At 37.3% G+C, this 21101-nt stretch overlaps 1 protein-coding gene across 5 annotated transcripts in view; it reads left to right on the top strand.

Annotated features, from left to right (window-relative positions):
• Positions 1-21101, top strand: part of FIG4 (FIG4 phosphoinositide 5-phosphatase) — a 118104-nt gene that overhangs the window by 23801 nt on the left and 73202 nt on the right. For 3 of the 5 annotated variants that reach the window (XM_036248236.1, XM_036248239.1, XM_036248240.1), the window contains 7 exons: positions 1195-1351; positions 4347-4397; positions 9713-9873; positions 13342-13470; positions 14800-14900; positions 16995-17157; positions 17569-17666. In XM_036248236.1, coding sequence (XP_036104129.1) covers positions 1195-1351; positions 4347-4397; positions 9713-9873; positions 13342-13470; positions 14800-14900; positions 16995-17157; positions 17569-17666 — 860 coding nt within the window. The remainder of the gene's footprint in view (positions 1-1194; positions 1352-4346; positions 4398-9712; positions 9874-13341; positions 13471-14799; positions 14901-16994; positions 17158-17568; positions 17667-21101) is intronic. The other 2 variants (XM_036248238.1, XM_036248237.1) reach the window with 1 other exon arrangement.

The raw sequence follows: 21101 nt of genomic DNA, 5'->3' as shown, positions 1-21101 counted from the left end.
TCTGTGATCCAGACAAGTGGAGGAGCCTGGTCTGTGGAGAGAGAGATGAATAGAGCACATGTTCAGAAATACATCTTGACTAAGTTTTTTTCTGAGGCTCAATCATATTGGTTGCCAATTGGTGTCATGGATCACCTCAGTAGTCTTGATATTAATTCCTTTATTAAAAACTGGTTCAAGTTGGATTTTGCCTGTAGTTATCAATCAAGAGTTAGTGAAGTTTGTACTTTTGAGCAACATATTTTAAAGTATGTTTCTCAGAACATTTATCCATTGGCTAAATTCTTTTTTAGAAAAAGGGGAATAAATTTCATGATTAAACAAATATAGGGAGGTGCTTAATGTTTATCCCCCATGAGATTCACAGTACATGTTAGCACAGTACCACAAGTTTCTAAGAACTTACATGATTTTTGTTTTTAAATATTTTTACTAATAATTGATTTATATTTATATGTAGAAAACATAATATAAATGTTAGAATCTTAGCCATTTTTTTAAAATTTTTTAATTATTTTTTGTTACAGATGTTTTTCCTTTTTTACCCCATTGGCACCCTCCTCCCCATCCCTCCGCCCCATCCCCGGCTTTGTTGTCCATGTCCATTGGTCATGCATACATGCATATAAGTTCTGTGGTTTATCTCTTCCCACCCCCCATGCCCTCTTCTGAGGGATGTCAGTCTGTGCCCTACTTCCATGTTTCTGGGTCTACCATATTCCTCAGACTGTTATGTTCATTATATTCCATATATAAGTGAGATCATGTGGTATTTGTCTTTTTCTGAATCTTAGCCATTTTTAAGTGTAAAGTACAGTGGTATTAACTATATGTTCCTTGTGCAATAGTTTTCTAGAACTTTTCATCTTGCAAACCTGAAACTCTATACCCATTGAACAACAGCTCCTCTTAATCTTGTATATATTTTTGCTTACAGCACCTCAGTCCTATTTGGAATGAGAGTAAAAATAAAAGGGTAAATTAATTAAATAAAATTGTCTAGAATAAGATTTTTAAGTGAGATAAATGTTCTTATAGATATTTCTAGAGAATAATTCTAAGATGACTGAAAATTTGTATGGCAATAAATCAAAGAGTGGAATAAAGTAGGAAATGTGTCAAAATTATTTTGCCTTTTAAATGTGTATCTAAAAGCATTGATATGTTTAGGAAACATACTTCTCTCTTTTGTAGGTTTTGTCAGGTTTTTAGAAGGCTATTATATTGTGTTAATAACTAAAAGGAGGAAGATGGCAGATATTGGAGGTCATGCAATATATAAGATTGAAGATACAAACATGATCTATATACCCAATGATTCTGTACGAATTACTCATCCTGATGAAGCTAGGTATGTGCTGGTGGTAACTACTATATTTTTTAATGTGGTAGATCGATTAGAAAACAAAATATGATCAAAAGATTATAAATGTTATGTTAAAAATGTAAAATACTGTCTCAGAATTCTCCAACTTTTGTTCAAGGACTATGAAAAACCTCCATTATAACAATTGATTAGGTGAGGATAGACAGTGGCTGTTGAAACCATTAGAAGAGAGTTTATTATCGAGAAACAAAATATTCACTCACTCTCAACATATACTATATGAATCTCTTTATTATTTGTAAGAGGAATAAAATGGCAAACATACTTAATCAAATGATCAAACTTAGCATTACCAATAATGAAACAAAACTGACATTATTTGCCTCTTAATGTGAACCAATGAGAAGGACACCGATTACCTGTATAGTTTTCTTGCTTAAAATATTTCACTTGATTCTAAGCATGAGGAAATAATCAAACAAATCCATATTGTGGGACATTTTGTAAGACAACTGGTTTGGCTCTTCAAAAATGTCCATGTCATCAAAGACAGAAAAAGCCAGAGGACTGTTTAGGATTTAGAACAGACATGACAACCAAATACAACAATAGAATTTCTGTTGAATTCTGAATTAAAACGTGTGCATGAATGCATGTGCATGTACACACACAGAATTGTAAGGTCTTTATTGGGATACTTTGTATGTGGATTATAGACTAGGCAAAATTTAAATCAACATTAAATTTTAATAATGATATTGTGGTTATTTAGGAGATTGTTTTTGTTATAATAAATATATCCTAAAATATTTAGGAGTGAGGTGTCATCATGTCTGCCACTTAGTAAGAATGTATATGTGTTTGTTTAAGGAGAGAGATTTTTTTTTTTTTATCCTCACCCGAGGCCATTTTTCCATATTTTGATCAGATAGAGCAGGAGGGAGAGAGAGGAAGAGAGAGAGAAACATCGATGTGAAGGGACACATCGAGTGGCTGCCACCCGCACAACCAACCAGGGCGGGGGACAAACTGCAACCGAGGTGCGTGCAAGGAGAGAGATTTAACAGTGAATCCAGATGAAGGTCTGAAGGGCATACTGGTATTCACTGTGCTATTTCCCCCTCCCCAGTTTTTTTGAAATCTTGAAAAAAATTTTTTTGGAAATTATTGGAGCCTTGGTAATTTGGGAAAAGGCTACTAATAATTTGATGAGGAAAAGAATAGAATTGCTTTATTTTAATAAGTAAATTTATTTATTATAAATATAATGTAAAAGTTAAATGGAAGAAAGTTAGCCATGCTTACACGTTCTTAGAGATGGTAACAATAGATTTTCATTACACTCTGTACTTTTATAGTGTTGTCCTAGATACATGAACCACACTTTAAAGATGGTGTGGCTCCCTAAAAGACCCTTTATATAGTAGCTTTCTGGACTCTTGTGACATTGTCTTTGATGATATTTGGAAGTGGGGTTGTTAAAAAATAATTTGTTTCAGATGAAGGTAAGTAGAATTTACCAGGTAGAGTAAATTGGTATCCCACATAGCTTACAAAGGCCGGCATAGGATATTGATTAAAGTGACTCAGCTATACTAGTGCATATGAATCCAAGGGATGGGAAAAGTTGAAGAGGTCTAAATTATTTATAAACCCACCTTTATGATTCTTTAGCTATGAATAGTAACACAAACTATGTTGTTCTATATAGTGATTTGACTATCTTTAAAGAGTGAAATACTCTGTTCCAAATAGACATTATCTAGAATAAGATACAATTGTATTAATAACATGCTATAGGTAGGCTGAAGTACTATTACTAGCTAGGTAACACTTTTTTTTTTTTAATCCTCACCCGAGGACATTCTTTCATTTTTTGTTCGGGTAGAGTGGGAGGGAGAGAGAGGAAGAGAGAGAGAGAGAAACATCGAGTGGCTGCCACCAGGGACACATCGAGTGGCTGCCACCACGACCAACCAGGGCTGGGACAAACCGCAACCGAGGTACACGTCCTTATCGGGAACTGAACCCTGGTCTCTCTGGACCACAGGCTGACGCTCTAACTGCTGAGCCAAACCGGCCAGGGCAAGACTTATAAAATGATATAATCCAGTAATGTATTTAAGTTAAAATATTTGGTAAATATTAGAAAGTAAAATACAGTGCTATTTCATACATACAGTTCATACAAACATTTCATATATAATGACAAGTAGAGGTACAGGGGTGGGGAATGTTTGGCCTGAGGGCCATATAAGGCCCTCGGAATCAATACCAGCTAACATCACACGCCTCACCAGATTAGCCTGACCAAATATAGCAGGCTAATTTTTAAGTTGATAATTTAGTTTTGGCAGAAAAAAGGTGCCCTACCCCTGAGTGTAATACATAGTTGTATCAACATTAGAAAATTTGCTAGAATAATTTACCACATTAAAATATTGTTTGAAAAAAATATGATTATCTTATTTGTAGAAACTGTATTTGACTGTTTCAATACCCATTTGTGATCAAATGTCTAAAAAGTTAAAATGAATATGAAAAAAATGTTAACATTTCTTAATGCTGAATAGTAGATATGTGGATATTTTTTTCCTGTAAAATTTTTTTTCAATTTAAAACACTTTGCAATTTAAAATTATGCTGATTCACAAAAATTTTGGTTATTATATTTTAGTTATTCTTCCTGTCTCCAACCTCAAAGCATTTATGAAGCATGCTGTAAAAACAAAAACACTTATTTACTCCTGCCTTGCCCCAAGTCTAAGTGTCCCCTGCAAGCGCATGACTTTCCTTCTGTGGCACAATCAGTGATGAGGAAATGGTCAAACTGTCAGGTTAGGAGTCTCTGAAGGGATGATCAACAGACTTAGAAATTGTGTCAGATGAAATCCTTATTCCGGTACGGATTCCTCAATTTTAATGAGTGAATTTACAAACATAAATGTATATTTGAGTATATGTTAAGCCATGAAAAAATTATAGTAATATGCTTTGATTTTTTTTTTTTTTTTTTTAGGTATCTACGAATATTTCAAAATGTAGACCTATCTAGCAATTTTTACTTCAGGTAAGCTTGAGCTTGGTTTTTCTCCTATCAGCCACTTAAATGTTTATATTATTTTCCAGGAGGTAAAAACAGAATCAGAGGACACATTAGAACTTCCTCTATTTTTTATTTTTTCTAAATAGCCAAATTATTTCATCTAAGACTGCAATGATACAGGTATTTCCTTCTGTTAAAAAATTGGTATTTGAATGGACAAATTAAAGGTTAATTATTCTCACTATAAAAATCAATTTTGGCCCTGGCCGGGTTGGCTCAGTGGTTAGAGCGTCGGCCTGCGGTCCAGAGAGACCTGGGTTCGGTTCCCGCTAGGGGCGCGTACCTTGGTTGCAGTTTGTCCCCAGCCCTGGTTGGTCGTGTGGGTGGCAGCCATTCAATGTGTCCCTTTCATGTCAATGTTTCTCTCTCTCTCTTACTCTCTCTCCCTCCCACTCTATCTGTACAAAAAATGGAAAGATGTCCTCGGGTGAGGATTAAAAAAAAAATCAATTTTGTTTTAGATGGGATTTTAATGAAATATTTTTATTTTATAATTTTGAATTAAAAATGAATTTGCATTCAATTGCTAATACAGAGTTCTAACAATTATACATTTCAGGTTTTAGTTACCAATTTAGTAAAATTAGGTAAAAATAAATTCAAAACAGAAGAACTGTTGTAATACCAACGTACTGCTAATGGCATTGTAAAGGAATACTTTTTCTGGAGCGGAATATAGCGTTGAGTATATATGAAAATGTATTCTAAGGAAATAAGCCAGGAGAGAAAATATTAATCCCTATCTGTAGAGACAGTTGTAGTTTCTATTTAGCATAGCCCAAACAGGCAAACCTGTCATCACAGGGACGACCCAAATATTGATGATTGAATAGCAGGCAAGTAAATTATAGTAGAGCAACATGACAGAGTATTATACCACCACTGATGTGACCAATATGTAGGCCAAATAGATACAGAGTTGTGCGAAATGGAAAATTCTATCAGCTATAATGTGAAAACTAAAAAGTAGAACATAAAATAGCGTGCACCAATAAGGACTTGATTACAGGGACTAAAAGAAGACCTACAGTGTTGTAGCTATTGGTGTTTTATACTGATGGGATAATTTGCATTATTTTAAACTTATTTTTATTTTTTATTTTTTTTGGTACGTGCCCCTAGCGGTAACCGAACCCGGGACTCTGGTCCACAGACTGACGCTCCAACCACTGAGCCAAACTGTCCAGGGCTAAACTTATTTTTAAATTCTTAATATAATTAACCATTTACTTCTGAAGAAAAAAAAAAACATATCTACTATACAGAGTGGACTATGTCTTCATCGATGTGAAACTCTGAAGGAAGTTAATTATTTTAACAGTAACACTATGTAGTGAAGGACTCCTAAAGAAGTATTTTTCACTTTCACAAATGTTTATTGAATATACATTTCCATTGTATTTGTCTCAGTCATCAGCTTTCAGTCTTTATTGCTAATTTTATGTTTGTAGCATCTGTGAGTTAATTCTGAAGTTTGGTGGTACTGTTAGAAATAGTCTTCTCTTGCTTCCTGTTCTTCAGCTTTGTCTGCATGCCCATTTTGACTTCTGATCAAGTCATTCCATAAGTAAAAATATACAGGCTAAAGTTTTTGTTTCATAAGTAAGCTTTAAAAAACACTCTACTACATTCTTATGATTCAGCTAGAATAAAACAATTGTTTTAAATAGGAAGAATTGACAGTTACAAGTAAAAAAACTTCTGCCAGCTTCATTGAGTTTTTACTGACATATGACAGGTAAGTTCAAAGTATACAACGTGATGATTACATACATGTATTTACTACAAAATGATTACCACAATAAGGTTAGTTAACACCTGTTACCCCCCACATAATTTTGATTTTTGTGTGTGGGGGGTAACATTTAAATTACTCTCTTAACAAATTTCAAGTATATAGTTCAGTATTGTTAATTATAGTTACCATGCTATACATTAGATCCCCAGATTTTATCGTATAGATGGGAGTTTTTACACTTGGACAAACATCTCCCATTTCCACCCCCAAACCCCAATCCCCACTCCTGGCAACTATAGTTCTACTGTCTGTAGTTTGTTTTTTTAGATTCTGAATACAAGTGAGAACATACAGTATTCGTCTTTCTCTGTCTGACTTATTTCACTTTGCATAATGCTGTCAAGATCCATTCATGATGCTACAAAAGGCAAGATTTTTTTATAGCTGAATAATCTCACATTATGCATGCATGCACGTGTGTGTGTGTTCACATCTTTATATATTAATTTGGTGATGGACTCTTAGGTTGTTTCCACATCTTGGCTATTGCAAATAATCTTGCAATGAATATGGAGGTGCAGATATCTCTGAGATAGTAACTTCATTTCCTTTGTATATATGCCCAGAAATGGGATTGCTGGATCATGTGGTAGTTCTACATTTAATTTTTTGAAGAATCTCCATACTGTTTTCTACAGTGGCCATACCAGTTTACATTCCCACCAACAGTGCAAAGTGTTCCTTTAACATTCTTGCCAATACTTGTTTCTTGTTTTTTTTTTTTTTTAATAGTAGCCATTCTAAGAGGTGTGAGGTGATATCTCATTATAGTTTTAATTTGTTCTTCCCTAATGTGATGTTGAAATGTTTTCATGAATTTGTTAGCCATTTCTATGTTTTGTCTATTCAAGTCTATTCAGATCCTTTGCCCATTTTGCCCATGTTTTAATTGGATTGCTTATTTTTTTGCTATTGAATTGTTTGAGTTCCTTGTATATTTTGGATATTAATCCCTTATCAAATAGATGGTTTGCAGATACTTTCTCCTATTCCAAAGTTGCCTTTTTATTTTGCTGACTGTTTCTTCTGTGTAGAGTTTTTCAGTTTAATGTAGGTTCACTTATTTTTGCTTTTGTTGCTTATGTTTTTGGTGTTATTTCCAAAAAATCTTTGCCAAATATCAAGGAGCTTTTCACCTATGTTTTCTTTTAGTAGTTTTATAGTTTGGGGTCTTACATTTAAGTCTTCAATCCATTTTGAGTTAATTTTTGTGAGTGGTGTAAGCAGGAGTCTACTTTTATTCTTCTGCAGGGGGTTATCCAGTTTTCCCATCACCACAAGAGTATCCTTTCCCCATTGCATCTTTTTGGTTCCCTTGTCAGATAGTAGTTGGATGTATATGAGTAGATTTATTTCTGGGCTTTCAATTCTGTTTCATTGGTCTGTGAGTCTTTTTATGCTAGTATCATACTGTTTTGAATGCTATCACTTTTTTTTTTTTTTTAACTTTATAATAAAGTTTAAATCGGGAAGTGTGATGTCTCCAGCTTTGTTCCTCCAGATTGCTTTGGCTATTACGGGTCTTTTGTGATTCCATATGAAGTTTGGAATTTTTTAAAAATTTCTATGAAAAATACCATTGAATTTTGATAGGGATTGCACTGAATCTATACCTGTCTTTGAGTAATATGGGCATTTAAACAATATCAATTCTTCTGTTTCATGAACACAGAATATCTTTCCTTTTGTTTATGTCTTCTTTAATTTATTCCATCAATGTCATAATTTTTAGCATAGAGAGCTTTTACCTCCTTGGTTTAATTTATTCCAAAGTATTTTAATTTTTTCTGATGTTCTTGTAAATGAGATTGAAAAACCAACAGTTTTTATCTATGTGGCTCACATAGATTGAGTAAAATCAATTGCTCTATCATCAAGCAAGTATGGTAAAATTGAATTTCACAGATGAAACAAATAAATTTCAGCCAAATTACATGAATAAATAATAATTGAAATAATGTGTGTCTCCAGACAGAATTGTAACCATCTTAAAATAATAATAAAATATTTTATGAATTTGTACAAATGTACAAATGTAAAGAAGTCTAGATGATTTATGAAATTCTGTGCTAAAATATATATAGCTAGAGATATTCATAAAAATTGTTAGTTATATTAAATCAGAATTTAAAAGATTTCTTTTGGCTCAAAGGCCAAATTTTATTTGCACAGACTGTTCAGACTGTTATAATTACTTGGGTGGCTGTCACTTCCTAAAACGTCTCACTGTAATGGTTTAAGTTATATTCTTATTCCCGTTTTATGACAAAGTCAGTTATGGTACTTCCATTAATAATTCATACAATTATTTTTGTTCATAGTTAAACTGGAATACAGACCATGCACTGTTGCAGTGGAAATTGTAACGTCGATAGAACTCCATTCAGATACACGAGAGAAGTGTGACACCTTTGTATAAGGCCGTGAAGTTAGATTGATTTCAGTGTGAAGCAAAGAATGCACATAACACATCAATGAGTATAGGTTACTCACATTGCATTGTGTATTTCTAACCATGCAAATGCCAAACTCATGCAGTGATTTTTATTTTTATTTATTTAATTTAATTTTTAAAAATTATTTTTATTAATTTGTTTTTGTTACAGATGTTACAGATGTGTCTCCTTTTTCCCCCATTGACACCCTCCTCCCCATCCTCACCACTCCATCTCCGGCTTTGTTGTCTATGTCCATTGGTTATACATAAATGCATGTAGGTTCTGTGGTTTACCCCCCCCCCAACACCTGCTCTTCTGAGGTTTGTCAATCTGTACACCACCTCTATGTCTCTGAGTCGATTTTGTTCATCAGTTTGTTTAGTTCATTATATTCCACAAATAAGTGAGATCATGTGATATTTGTCTTTCTCTGCTTGGCTTGTTTCGCTTAGCATAATACTCTCCAGGTCCCTCCATGTCATCTCAAAGGATAAGACATCTTCCTTTTTTAGCTGTATAGTACTCCATTGTGTACATGTACCACAGCTTTTTTATCCACTCATCTACTGATGGACACTTAGGTTGTTTCCAGATCTTAGCTATTGTAAATAGTGCTGCTATGAACATAGGGGTACATATATTCTTTCTGATTGGTGTTTCAGGCTTCTTAGAGTATATTCCTACAAGTGGGATCACTGGGTCAAATGGCAATTCAATTTTTAATTTTTTGAGGTAACACCATAGTGTTTTCCATAGTGGTAGCACCAGTGTACATTCCCACCAGCAGTGTACTAGAGTCCCCTTTTCTCCACACCCTCACCAGCACTTGTTGTTTGATCATGCAGTGATTTTTAAATTTCCAGTTATATTTATGGTTTATTATGTTTTACAGTGCTCATTTGAACAACATTGCTTTTAGGTAAAGTAACAGTTGCTAAGTAATTTAGTTAACTTAACAGTTGCTAAGTTCACACCTTTTAATTCCATATGGTAGCCAAGACTGGGAAATATGTTTTGCTTTTGTAATTCTTATTCACTTTCAGTTCTGTTCTCAGTTACAGCTATGATTTATCCCACTCACTTCAGTATAATCTCACTGTCTTGCGAATGCCCTTGGAGATGTTAAAGTCAGAAACAACCCAGACTCGCCCGGAGAGTTTTGACATCTTTGAAGATGAAGGATTAATTACACAGGGTGGAAGTGGTAGGTGATTTTTAACACATTTACTGTATCTTACTGTGGCATCCATGAAATGGCATCTCATTAAATCCACTCATATTTCCCTCATATATTTCCATTCCTTGTTGCTCTTTGTCCTTACATGAGGTTCTTTCAGATATATGAACTTGGCCAATTCATTTTTACAGAGTTCATTAATCACCAGGTGATTCTGTGGGCCAGCCAGAAAATTATATGGTGACATTTCATAGCAAATTTTTATGTGCTTTTTATGGAATTTATTCAGGTCTACACTTTAGAGAAGTTAAAATAGGAATTTCATTTTTAAATATTGGAGAATACATCCTACCACCTTATTTATTTATTTTTTTCATGGTCACCAGTTCAATATGAGCTGAATTTTAGAAAAAAGATTACCATGGGTGCTCTGTTGCGTCTTAGATATTTACATACAAATTCCCTAATCCTCACAAAAACTGTTTAATTGGTATACTATACTTAAAAAAAAATTTTTTTTTTCTTTACTAATGTTAGAGAGAGGAAAGGAAGGAAGAGAGAGAGAGAGAGAAGCATCGATGAGACAGAAACATGGATGAGAGAGAACATTGATTGGCCACCTCCTGCATGCCCCCCACTGGGGATCGGACGCACAACCTGGGCATGTGCCCTGACCGGGAATCGAACTGGCAACCTCTTGGTGCATGGGTCGACACTCAACCACTGAGCCACACTGGCTGGGCGGTATAATATATTTTTAAAGAAATAAAGACCTGAGGGCCGAAATTAAGATCACATGACCGGTGTCCAGAGCAACAAGTGCAGCGTGTCAGAGGCTATGTGTACTTTGGTCCCCCCTTGACCCACTGGTCCCTCATAGGCCTTGCTCTGTCAGGATCACTGCAGGAGCATTGTGTGACTAGTCTAGGGTAACCCTGGAGATTTGGGACTAAACAGTCACACAACAGAATCAGTAGCTTTATCCCTAGATTTTTGAGTTGGTCTAGATCTCTAAAACCAGAGGCATTGCTAAAGTGAATGTTGTGAAGGAATCATTTCAACCTCAAAGTTAAGACAGTTTAGCTGAATTGGACTTACTGTGGAAATGTAGTAAGTCATTAGTGTCTTTTTTTTTTTTTATCCTCACCCGAGGACATTTTTCCATTTTTTGTTCAGATAGAGTGGGAGGGAGAGAGAGGAAGAGACAGAGAGAGAGAAACATCGACGTGAAGGGACACATCGAGTGGCTGCCACCGCACGACCAACCAGGGCCGGGGACAAACTGCAACCAAAGTACGTGCCCTTAGCGGGAACCGAACCCGGGTCTCTCCGGACCGCAGGCCGATGCTCTAACCGCTGAGCCAAACCGGCCAGGGCGTCATTAGTGTCTTGTTTGTTTCTCTCTAAGTGGCTTAAGTGATACTGATGAAGATGTGGGTGTAGGAGGTAGAATGTAATGTAAAGTTCTAGAAAGTTCATCCTTGCAGGACCCTCAAGAAGAGGCTGTGCTCTATGAGCATTTTGCCAAAGGTTCTGGTCTATTCTAAGAAGACTTAGACTATTACTAACACTAAATGCCATTTCTGTCATTGCCCTTAACTCCTGTTAGTTTATTTGATCGACTATCACTTGAGGTAAGATCAAACCCAGTGCACCCTCCTTACTCCAGAACATCCAGATCACATACTTTTGCCCTGACTCAGATATGTGAACTGTAACCTGTACTACTAGAGACAGGTGGAGAGTAAAGTAATATGCCTGAATATTTGCTTGCATCATTTCTTCTAAATATCATCCTTAGTAATAGAAAAGCTAGAAGTAGTATTAAATTTGCACTATGTGTCTTCCTAAGTAAAAATTTGAATATATATTTTGGGATCTGAATTAAATCTCTGCAGCCACTTAATCTTTACTATCTCTAGAGCAATTCTTCTTGATAGATATGAATAACAGTGTGTATTAGGTGTGTATAGCTGCTATAACACATTACTGAAAACATAATGACTTAGAACTATACAAATTTATTATCTTATGGAAGTCAGAAGTCCAAAATAATTCTCAGTGGATTAAAATTTGGGTGTCGGCAGGGCTGCATTCTTTGCTTGAAAACTCAAGGGGAAATTGGTTTTCTTGCCTTTCCACCTTCTAGAGGCTGCCTGCATTTCCTGACTCATGGCCCCTTCCATCGTCAAAGCCATAGTGGGCAGCCAAGGTTTTTTTTATGTTACATTATTATGACACTTCTGTTTTTCTCTTTCATTTATAAGGACTGATTACATTGGACCTACCTGGATAATCCAAAATAATCTCCCCATCTCAGGGTCATCTGATTAGCAACCTAATTCCATCTGCAGTTGAATTCCTTTTTGCTGTGTGATGTAACACATTCACAGGTTCTGGTGATTAGGACATAGACATGGGGGATCATTATTTTCCTACCACACGAGGAAACTAATAGTAAGCAGAGAGTGAGGGTAGAAGCTATGGGGATAGGTAGAAAAGGAAAATGATACATGTTTAAAAGTCTCTGCTGTCTCAAGTAATGTATTAGTCAGCATATATTATTTTATTTAATCTGAACAGTATCTCTGAGGTGAGTAGTTATAGTATCATCATTTTACAATTTGGCAAATTGAGGTTCAGAGATGTTAAGTAACTTGCCAAAGGTCACAGAGTGGCAAAGACAGGACTCCAATCCATGTCTCTACATGTTCTGTGTAATGCATTAAAACAAGTGTATTCGTCATAGTATACAAATACTCTTGGTATATCATGTTTTGAGAAGAAAAATAGTGTTGATTGTCTGCTATCCAGAACTGTCACAATTTTTTAAAGCATTATCTTATAAATATACTTATTTATTATTTTACACTTTATATAACTTATGTAAAATTCATTGATGTTCAATAAATGTATCTCAATATGCTGAAATTGTGTTTGATAAAACTAATTTCTTCACATAGAAAAAGCCTGATATAATAACTACCACTATGGAAGTATCGCTAAGGCACCGAACCTGTTTTAAGCACTTCGTGTGCATTATCAGCTTAGTTCATCTTTACAAGAGCCACATGATATAGGTACAGGTGAGAAAGTGGGCACTGAGGTAGCAAGTAACACTCTTGGTCACACCTGTCACCTTGATGATGAGAGGCAGAGTCAGGATTTGGACCCAGGCACTCTGACCCGAGCGGTGCTCCCAAACTGCTCAGTGCTGCCTGTCAGCCTTGTTCATGTATTTGTACATGTCCTTGTTTTCCCTGTTATTTTCTTTTCTCTCAGGTTAAAAACTCACAAATCAGAAATTGTGTTTTTTTTCTTTGACTTTGTGTAGTATGAACACATTGACAGTAATATGTATTATATTCCCTGAAATGGCAATGCTGTTAATCAGGCATCTTATTTTGAAGTTAAAAACAGAAGCTTAAGGTCTTAAAAATGAGTTGGATGTCAACCAATTTCTCTATCTTTTTGATACCAACTTTTGTTTTTCAGGTGTATTTGGGATCTGTGGTGAGCCTTATATGAAGTATGTGTGGAATGGTGAACTTCTGGCTATAATTAAGGATACTGTGCATCGTGACTGGCTGTTGTATATTATTCACGGGTTCTGTGGGCAGTCAAGTATCCTTTTTTAAAAAATTAAGATAATGTATTATTAAACTTACGCTGCACCAATTTTTGTAGCAAGCTATCTATGAATTACAAGATTATAATTATCACACTATGTGCCTAACAGGCGAATTCACCCATGATACCATGTAGTAAAAATATAAAAGATTGCAAATCATTTGAACAGATCTGTTACGTATGCAGAAAGATAAAAAAAAAAAAAAAAATCAAGGAAGCAAATGCTGTGTGCATCATAAATTATATAGGTGATAAATATTCTTCCCTGAGAAAGGGAGCAGAAACACTGACAGGTGGGGAGGGTGGGGCAGGCTCATAGGAAAAGTCAAACTTGACCTGGACCCTAAACAAAAGTCAGGCCTTAGCAGAGAGCAGGGAGGGAGATCATGGGCTGGGGAAGTACCATGAGTGTAGAGGTGAAGTTCTTGAGAGTGTTCTTGTGGCTTGTGTTTAAAACCCTGGGAGGTACAGTGTAGCGGGACGGAGCTGGGTGGGGGGGAGTCAGATTGCCAGTCACCAGATTGCTTTGGTGGTCAGGCTAAGGACTTTGGGTTTGGCGCTAGAACTTTTGGAAAAAAAATTTATTTTTTCGAGAATGTGATGTACAAAGTAGTACTTAGGAAACTTGAGTTGACAGTCATTTTCAAGCTCAGTTAAGTGAAACGAGACTAGAACAAAGGACATGAGTGAGGGAAAAAATCACAGTGGTTCAGGTATAAGGTAATGAGTAATGAAGGCCTGATTGGAAAGAGTATGATAGATTAAATAGAAGTAGCCTTGGATTAAACTGATGAATTCAATTTTATAACTACTTTTTTTCTTTCATTTAATTTCTAGCTGTGTTGAAATCTTTCTTCAGTTCAGTTTTTGCAGTTAGGTGACAGCTTTGGATTGCTTTCATCCTCATGCCTTCCCCTCAGTATTGTATATTGCGTCATAATTTAAGTATCCTGTCAAGTGGCATGTGCTTTCTTTGAGAGGTGGCTGGTCTCTAAAGACGAAGGAAGGATTAGTTGTACCTGTTTACATGCTTTAGCTGGCTAAAAGGACAGACTAGGTCTTCCCTAGGCCAGTATCCCTACAGCCTGGTTACCATTTCCTCCGAAATTCTTAGAAACCACACCTTAAGCAAGTCTGTTTTTCCCTTAAATACCTGCACAATTAGGAAGAACAGTTGAACTCAATGCTCTTTTTTCTTGGGTGGAGCTTTTTGGTATTAACCCAGTCAACAAGTTGTAGTTAAATGTGCATTTAAGGTATAATGATTCACTTGGTTTGGTGTGACAGTCATGAATACTGAACAGCTTTAACTTAATTTCTAAGAACTGTTGATCTATGGACGACCAGTGTATGTCACTCTAATAGCTAGACGATCCAGTAAGTTTGCCGGGACCCGTTTTCTCAAGAGAGGTGCAAACTGTGAGGTAAGATGGGGAACAGCCACACTGCTGGCACTTGGACCTTTCCAGCAGCCTTGCTGACAGATGCACCATGTCGAATTTTAGAAAGTGGAATGTCTTAGTTTGGGACATTATCAAGAGAATACTTTTCCAGAGTATCTGAAATTTGTGAGAATATGACTAATATGCAGATGTTCTGAAGAGTCAGCTGTCTTAGAGTAAGTTATGCAATGCCTTAGGGAGTTATAAAATATCTAATGTTTTGGAGGATGAACCATTTCTGTAATATATGAAAAAAATGTAGTACATATTTTGTGTAGAGACTAAAATAGCAAAGCACCTCCATTCAAGGAATAAGTGGAGGGGAGCACTTGGAAATGCATCCTTGATGAGAACAATAAGGAGAGGAAGACATGGGAAACTATCTTCTTCCCTCTGCTTTAGTTTGGCTCAAGGCAGAACCTATTCTGTTCACCACTAGAATAACAACAACCAAGATTCATCTACCCTGTCATCAGTCTTGAATCCCCTGGTCTCTGTTTTCAGTAGACAAGTTGAGTCTTAAACAAATGTGTGATTGAGTAGACAGATTGAGTGAAACATTGTTTTCTTTTTGTTGTTAATCCTCACCTGAGGATATTTTTTCATTGATTTTTAGAGAGAGAGGAAGAGAGGGAGGGAGATAAACATGGATGTGAGAGAGTCACATTGATTGTTTGTCTCTCAAACCCTGACTGGGGCTGGGGATCGAACCTACAACCCGGGTATGTGACCTTGACCAGGAATCAAACCCTAGACCCTTTAGTCTCTGGTCCGAGGCTCTAACCACTGAGCAAAACCGGCCAGGGCAGTGAGATACTGGGTTTTGATCCAATGTCAAAATAGTAACATTGTTCTTAAAATTATATCAACAATGAAAATATTTGTAACTGGTGCTTTAAAAAATCAGAATGTTGTAGCTATATTATTTACTTTAGAATATTCAAAGGGTAACCCGACAGGCTTGCTATTAATGCCTCTAAAACCATTTGTTGTCATATCCTTATATACTTTTATAGATAAAGCCACCCCAGGACCCCCTTTTTTTCCCTTCTGTCCATCAGACATGTGAATCTCACTCTTGTCCTTTCTTTTCTTCTTTGGAATTAAATTTTTATATTCCACTGATCTTCCTAACCTCCTATATAATTCCATGTAGTTGTTTTTCTTTTCTCTCCCTTTCTGCTATTTGTATCACTCGAGATGTTCTCTACCATATATGCATATATGTGTAGCCCATAGACACAGATAATAGTGTGGTGAAGGACTGGGGTGGGGTGGGGGGTTGGGTGGAGGGGGGACAAAGTGGGGGAAATGGGGGACATCTGTCATACTGTTAACACTAAAAAAAAAAAAAAGATGTTCTCGCCCTGGCAGGTTTTGCTCAGCAGTTAGAGCATCAGCCTGTGGTCCAGAGAGACATGGGTTCGGTTCCCGCTAAGGGCACGTATCTCGATTACAGTTTGTCCCCGGCCCTGGTTGGGTCATGTGGGTGGCAGCCACTTGATGTGTACCTTTCACGTCGATATTTCTCTCTCTCTCTCCCTCCCACTCTATCTGAACAAAAAATGAAAAAATGTCCTTGGGTGAGGATACAAAAAAAAAAAGATGTTCTCTGCTGTTTGTTTTATGGCTATTTCATTTAATGTTTCCTAGCCTATTCTCTGCTATTTTTTTTTTTTTAAATACTGTTTCTTTATTGATTTTAGAGAGAAAGGAAGGGAGAGGGAGAGAGAGAGAGAAACATCGATGAGAGAGAACATCAGTTGACCGCCTCCTGCATACCCCTGATTGGGGATCGGGCCCACAACCTGGGCATGTGACCTCTTGGTGCATGGGTCAACCCTCAACCACTGAGCCACACCAGCCGAGGGCATATTCTCTGATATTTTTAATTGCCTTCCTTTATTGTACTTCAGTGGTTTTCCTTTTCTAATGTACACAGGGAATATTGATCAACAAATTTATCTCTTTCATAACATTCTAAGAAGAGAAATTATAATTCAATTGTATACTTGATTTTTTTTTATTAAAAATTCTAAGAACATAAAATATCTTTAAATGTACCTTTCTTTTCAGGGTGATGTTGCAAATGAAGTGGAGACTGAACAAATACTCTGTGATGCTTCTGTGATGTCTTTTACTGCAGGAAGTTATTCTTCTTATGTACAAGTTAGAGGATCAGTTCCTTTGTACTGGTCTCAGGACATTTCAACTATGATGCCTAAACCACCTATTACATGTACGTGCAACAATCTTTTTAATAGTAACTCTACTTTAACCACATTTAGAGATAATTGACTATTGTCACAAAAATCTCATAAATGCTTATGTTTTGACAAAGTTTTAGTACTGGAAAGAAGGCAGTTTAGAAGATAATTCTATTATGTTTATGCAGTAGCTTTATATTTTTTCTTTAATATTGGCTGCAAGTAAATTATTTATATTTTACTTCAGAAATGTAAAAATCATTCAACTTCAATAAATACATGAAGAATGAGTGTCTTGATAGGTTGGACAGGAATTTGGGAAGTGAGACTACTGGATTAATTGAATTGCATTTCTATAAACATTGAGTAACAAAACAAAACTCTATCCTTTTATTCTTGCTTTATAGTCTTCATTCTGGTATTTATTCATTTTTTCTCCCTAGTGGATCAGGCAGATCCGTTTGCACATGTGGCTGCCCTTCACTTTGACCAGATGCTTCAGAGATTCGGCTCCCCCATCATCATCTTGAATTTAGTGAAGGTACGATGTGCTCGCCTTTCTGGTTATGAAATTCAACCACAGTGGACAGCCTTCTCCTCAGCACAAAGGGTGTAACAGCCTTGCTTTACTTTTCCCCAGAGGAGGGACTTGTAGACTTAGCAGGCTCTGATACTCACTGGGTGGGAGCTGTCTGAGCCTCTGTCCTCTGACTTCAGATTCCATGTGGCCTCTTCCATGGGTACCTAGGAGAATCAGTGATCTGTTTCCAGGGGAAGAGTGTTATGCAGTGTGTCAGACTCCTGATTTCCTTGGGTGAAGTAGATGTGGGTGAAATTCTGCCTTAGCTTCCAGGACAGTGTGGAGAAGGAAGCATGGAGATCAAACAGTCACAGCCCAGCCTTGATACAGCCAGTTCCCTTAACGATCCACAAGATCTCCTGGGCAAGTTAATACATAGTAATAGGACCTCAAGGCTAGATACAGAAATTGGGGTGCTGTTGTGGCTAAGGTTCAGGTGGACAAAGTGGTGGCTTGGCCTCCTAGTTCTGTGCTTCCTTGTCAGACTACACCATGGTCACCGTATCTCGTGTATGAGTAGGCACACAGATCAGAGGCCTAGGATGGAGGATAGGGAGACAGGATAAGAAATTGTATCTCTATTTGTTGCAACCAAGTGAATTGAAAGAATCTCAGCCTGCAGGCAGGAGAGTATGGAAAACAACATTGTATTATTGTGGCAGTGGCCAGCAGCCTACTAGTGTCGAGAGGTTGGTTAATAAATGTAACTCAATTTAATGAAAAATCAAGGAATTCTGTGTTCATTTATTCCACTGTTTAACAAGTATTTTTGAAGGTTTCCTTTGTGCCAAGGCAATCATAGAAACCATTCCTGCCTTCACAGAGCTCACGGTCTAATGGAGGAGATGGTGAAGTAACGCGGAGGTACCAAGATTCTTCCCTGAGGAAGTGATGGGTCGGTGCAGCCTGAAGGAAGGGGGAAGAGGCATTAATTGGTCCAAAAAGCCTGAGAATAGTCTTCAACTCAGAACAGTGGGTACAAAGGCCTTGAAAGAGGAGGGGATGTGGTATATTTGAGGTAGAAAAGGTCTTTGTGGCTGGGGCCCAGAGAGTGAGGGCAGGTGAGCCTGTTGTGAGATGAGGCTGCAGAAAGTTATGGTGAGACCGTGCAGAACCTTGTAGGGTGCATTAATGAGTCTGGTCTTTATCCTGAGAGTAACGGAAAACCATTGAAGGTTTTGCATGGTTGAGAGGGTCAATGATTTACGTTTTGAAAAGATTGTCCTGACATCCACATAGAGAACACATAGATTGGTGCAAGGCTAAAGTCAGTGCTGGAAGACCACATAGGAGGCTGTTATAATTAACCAGAAAAGGGATGACTCTGGCTTGTCCTAGGGTAGTGTGGTAGAGGTGTAGAGAAGTGGATGGAGGAGGTAGACTTGGTGAAAGACAGGATTTGAGGTGGGCCTTGATTCTTAGGTTTTTGATTTGCTCAGGTAGATGGATGGTGATGCCCTTGATGCTGGCTCAGTCCAGGGAGTGGGGGGCAGGGGTAGATTGTGAGTATGGTTTGGACGTGCTGAGGTTTATGAGTATCTGAGGCTCTAAAGGAGATGCAAGTAGGTATTCAGTTTGCAAGTTGGAAGCTCACAGGAGAGGTCTGGGCTGTGATTTTTATGATTCATCTGTGTACAGGTGCTATTTGAAGGCATGGATATGGATGGGCTGCCCATATGGAGGTTATAGAGAGAGGAGAGGAAGAGCCTTCAGTCCAGTCTTGAGGACCTCCAGCTCTTAATATCCAGTTACAGGGGTCTGAGTCTGTAAAGGAATCAGAGAGAAAAACAGACAAAAGGAGGAAAACCAAATGAGTGCTATGTCATGAAAAACAAGAGAAAACATATTTTATGATGAAGGAAGGAAGTGGTCCACAGTGGAGAATGTTGACAGGTCGGGTGAGATGAAAAGGGCAGATGTTCTGATTGGTGCTGGCAGCACCCAGGGCCCTGGCTGAGCAGACTGAGGTGTGGGATGAAAGCTGGCATCGGTGGCAGTGAGCCGAGCCCCCCTCTGCTGGGGGCGGGGTAGGGGAAGTAGGTAGTGAAAAATGCAGAAGAGTTGGTGTTTTCATCAGTGTTTAAAAAGAGATCATAATGATGTGTTTAAAAGACTGGGAAGGATCCATTTGAGGCCCTCGAGGAGAGTTAAAAAGCACAGGAGAGGAAAGATGATCAGTGGCATCCTGTACTTAGGAAAGGAGGGAAGGAGGAAATCTGAAACACTGAGGGAGGAGTTATGTTAATGGGACTTCAGAGAATAGCAAGGGTGCAGGGCTGTGCGTGTGCGTGTGCGTGTGCGTGTGCGTGTGTGTGTGTGTGTGTGTTTCAAACCAAGGGTTCTGAGGAACAGGGCCTGGAAGTCTGAAAGTGGCCAGGCCACAGGGAGGGAGGCTCATGAGGAGGGAAGCCTTGCACAGTGAGGCAGGAGCTTCGTTTCTTCCTTTGTTGCTCTTTGGTTTATATAATTATTGCATCCTACCAGGGATTGACTTTGACAAAGAAATCATTCAGATAGTAAATACTTAATTTTCTAGACTTTTGTTCACATTAATTCAGAAATTTTATCTTCAGGTCTCTCCTCCTGTCAGCTCAGAATAATATAAGACAATAGCTGGATGATCTGTAACCTCAGCCTAGTATTGAACAGTAGCTATAATATATATAATTGAAAAACTAAAGTAGGATAGCTCTAATAACAGAGACCATCACGAACACTTTTCTAGAAATGTATAGAAAATAAAATGTTGCCCGGCCGATATGGCTCACTGGTTGAGCGTCGACCCATGCACCAAGAGGTTGCCAGTTCGATTCCCAGTCAGAGCACATGCCCAAGTTGTGGGCCCAACCCCCAGTTGGGGGCATGCAGGAGGTGGGCAGTCGATGTTCTCTCTCATCAATGTTTCTCTCTCTTCCTTCCTCTGTCTCTAAAAATCAATAAAGAAAAACAATTTAAAAAAATAAAATAAAATGTTGATTGTATAGAAATAAATTACTGCTAAAGCACTAAATTATAATGTATTATCAGAATGTAAACATTGACGTAAATTGTGGATATTCTTCATGTTTTGCAGAGTCCTGATAGTTGGTTAGAAGCTATAGTTAAATGGAGATTCAGTGTATGATGTTTGAAATAATTCTCTATTAAATACACAGATTCAAAAAATAATGTCTGATACATGTGATTTTGTACAGTGCTCTCTTGCCCAGATTTCTCAAAAGTACATTTGGTGTTTATTTATTTATTTTTTTTAATATTTAAAGGCCAGTCTATTGTCTCATTGTCATAAAAATCCTGGCAATAACTAGAGATCAACTCAAAATAGTTTGGAGATTAAGTGGCTATTTTGTGGAATAGAAAGAAAAAGTTTGTTGCTTTTGTCATCAGTTATTTTAT

Source organism: Molossus molossus, unplaced genomic scaffold (genome assembly GCF_014108415.1).
Source record: "Molossus molossus isolate mMolMol1 unplaced genomic scaffold, mMolMol1.p scaffold_m16_p_8, whole genome shotgun sequence".
Classification (NCBI taxonomy): Eukaryota; Metazoa; Chordata; class Mammalia; order Chiroptera; family Molossidae; genus Molossus; species Molossus molossus.
Note: the sequence above shows the minus strand (reverse complement) of the source record. Positions and strands in the feature narration are given on the sequence as shown.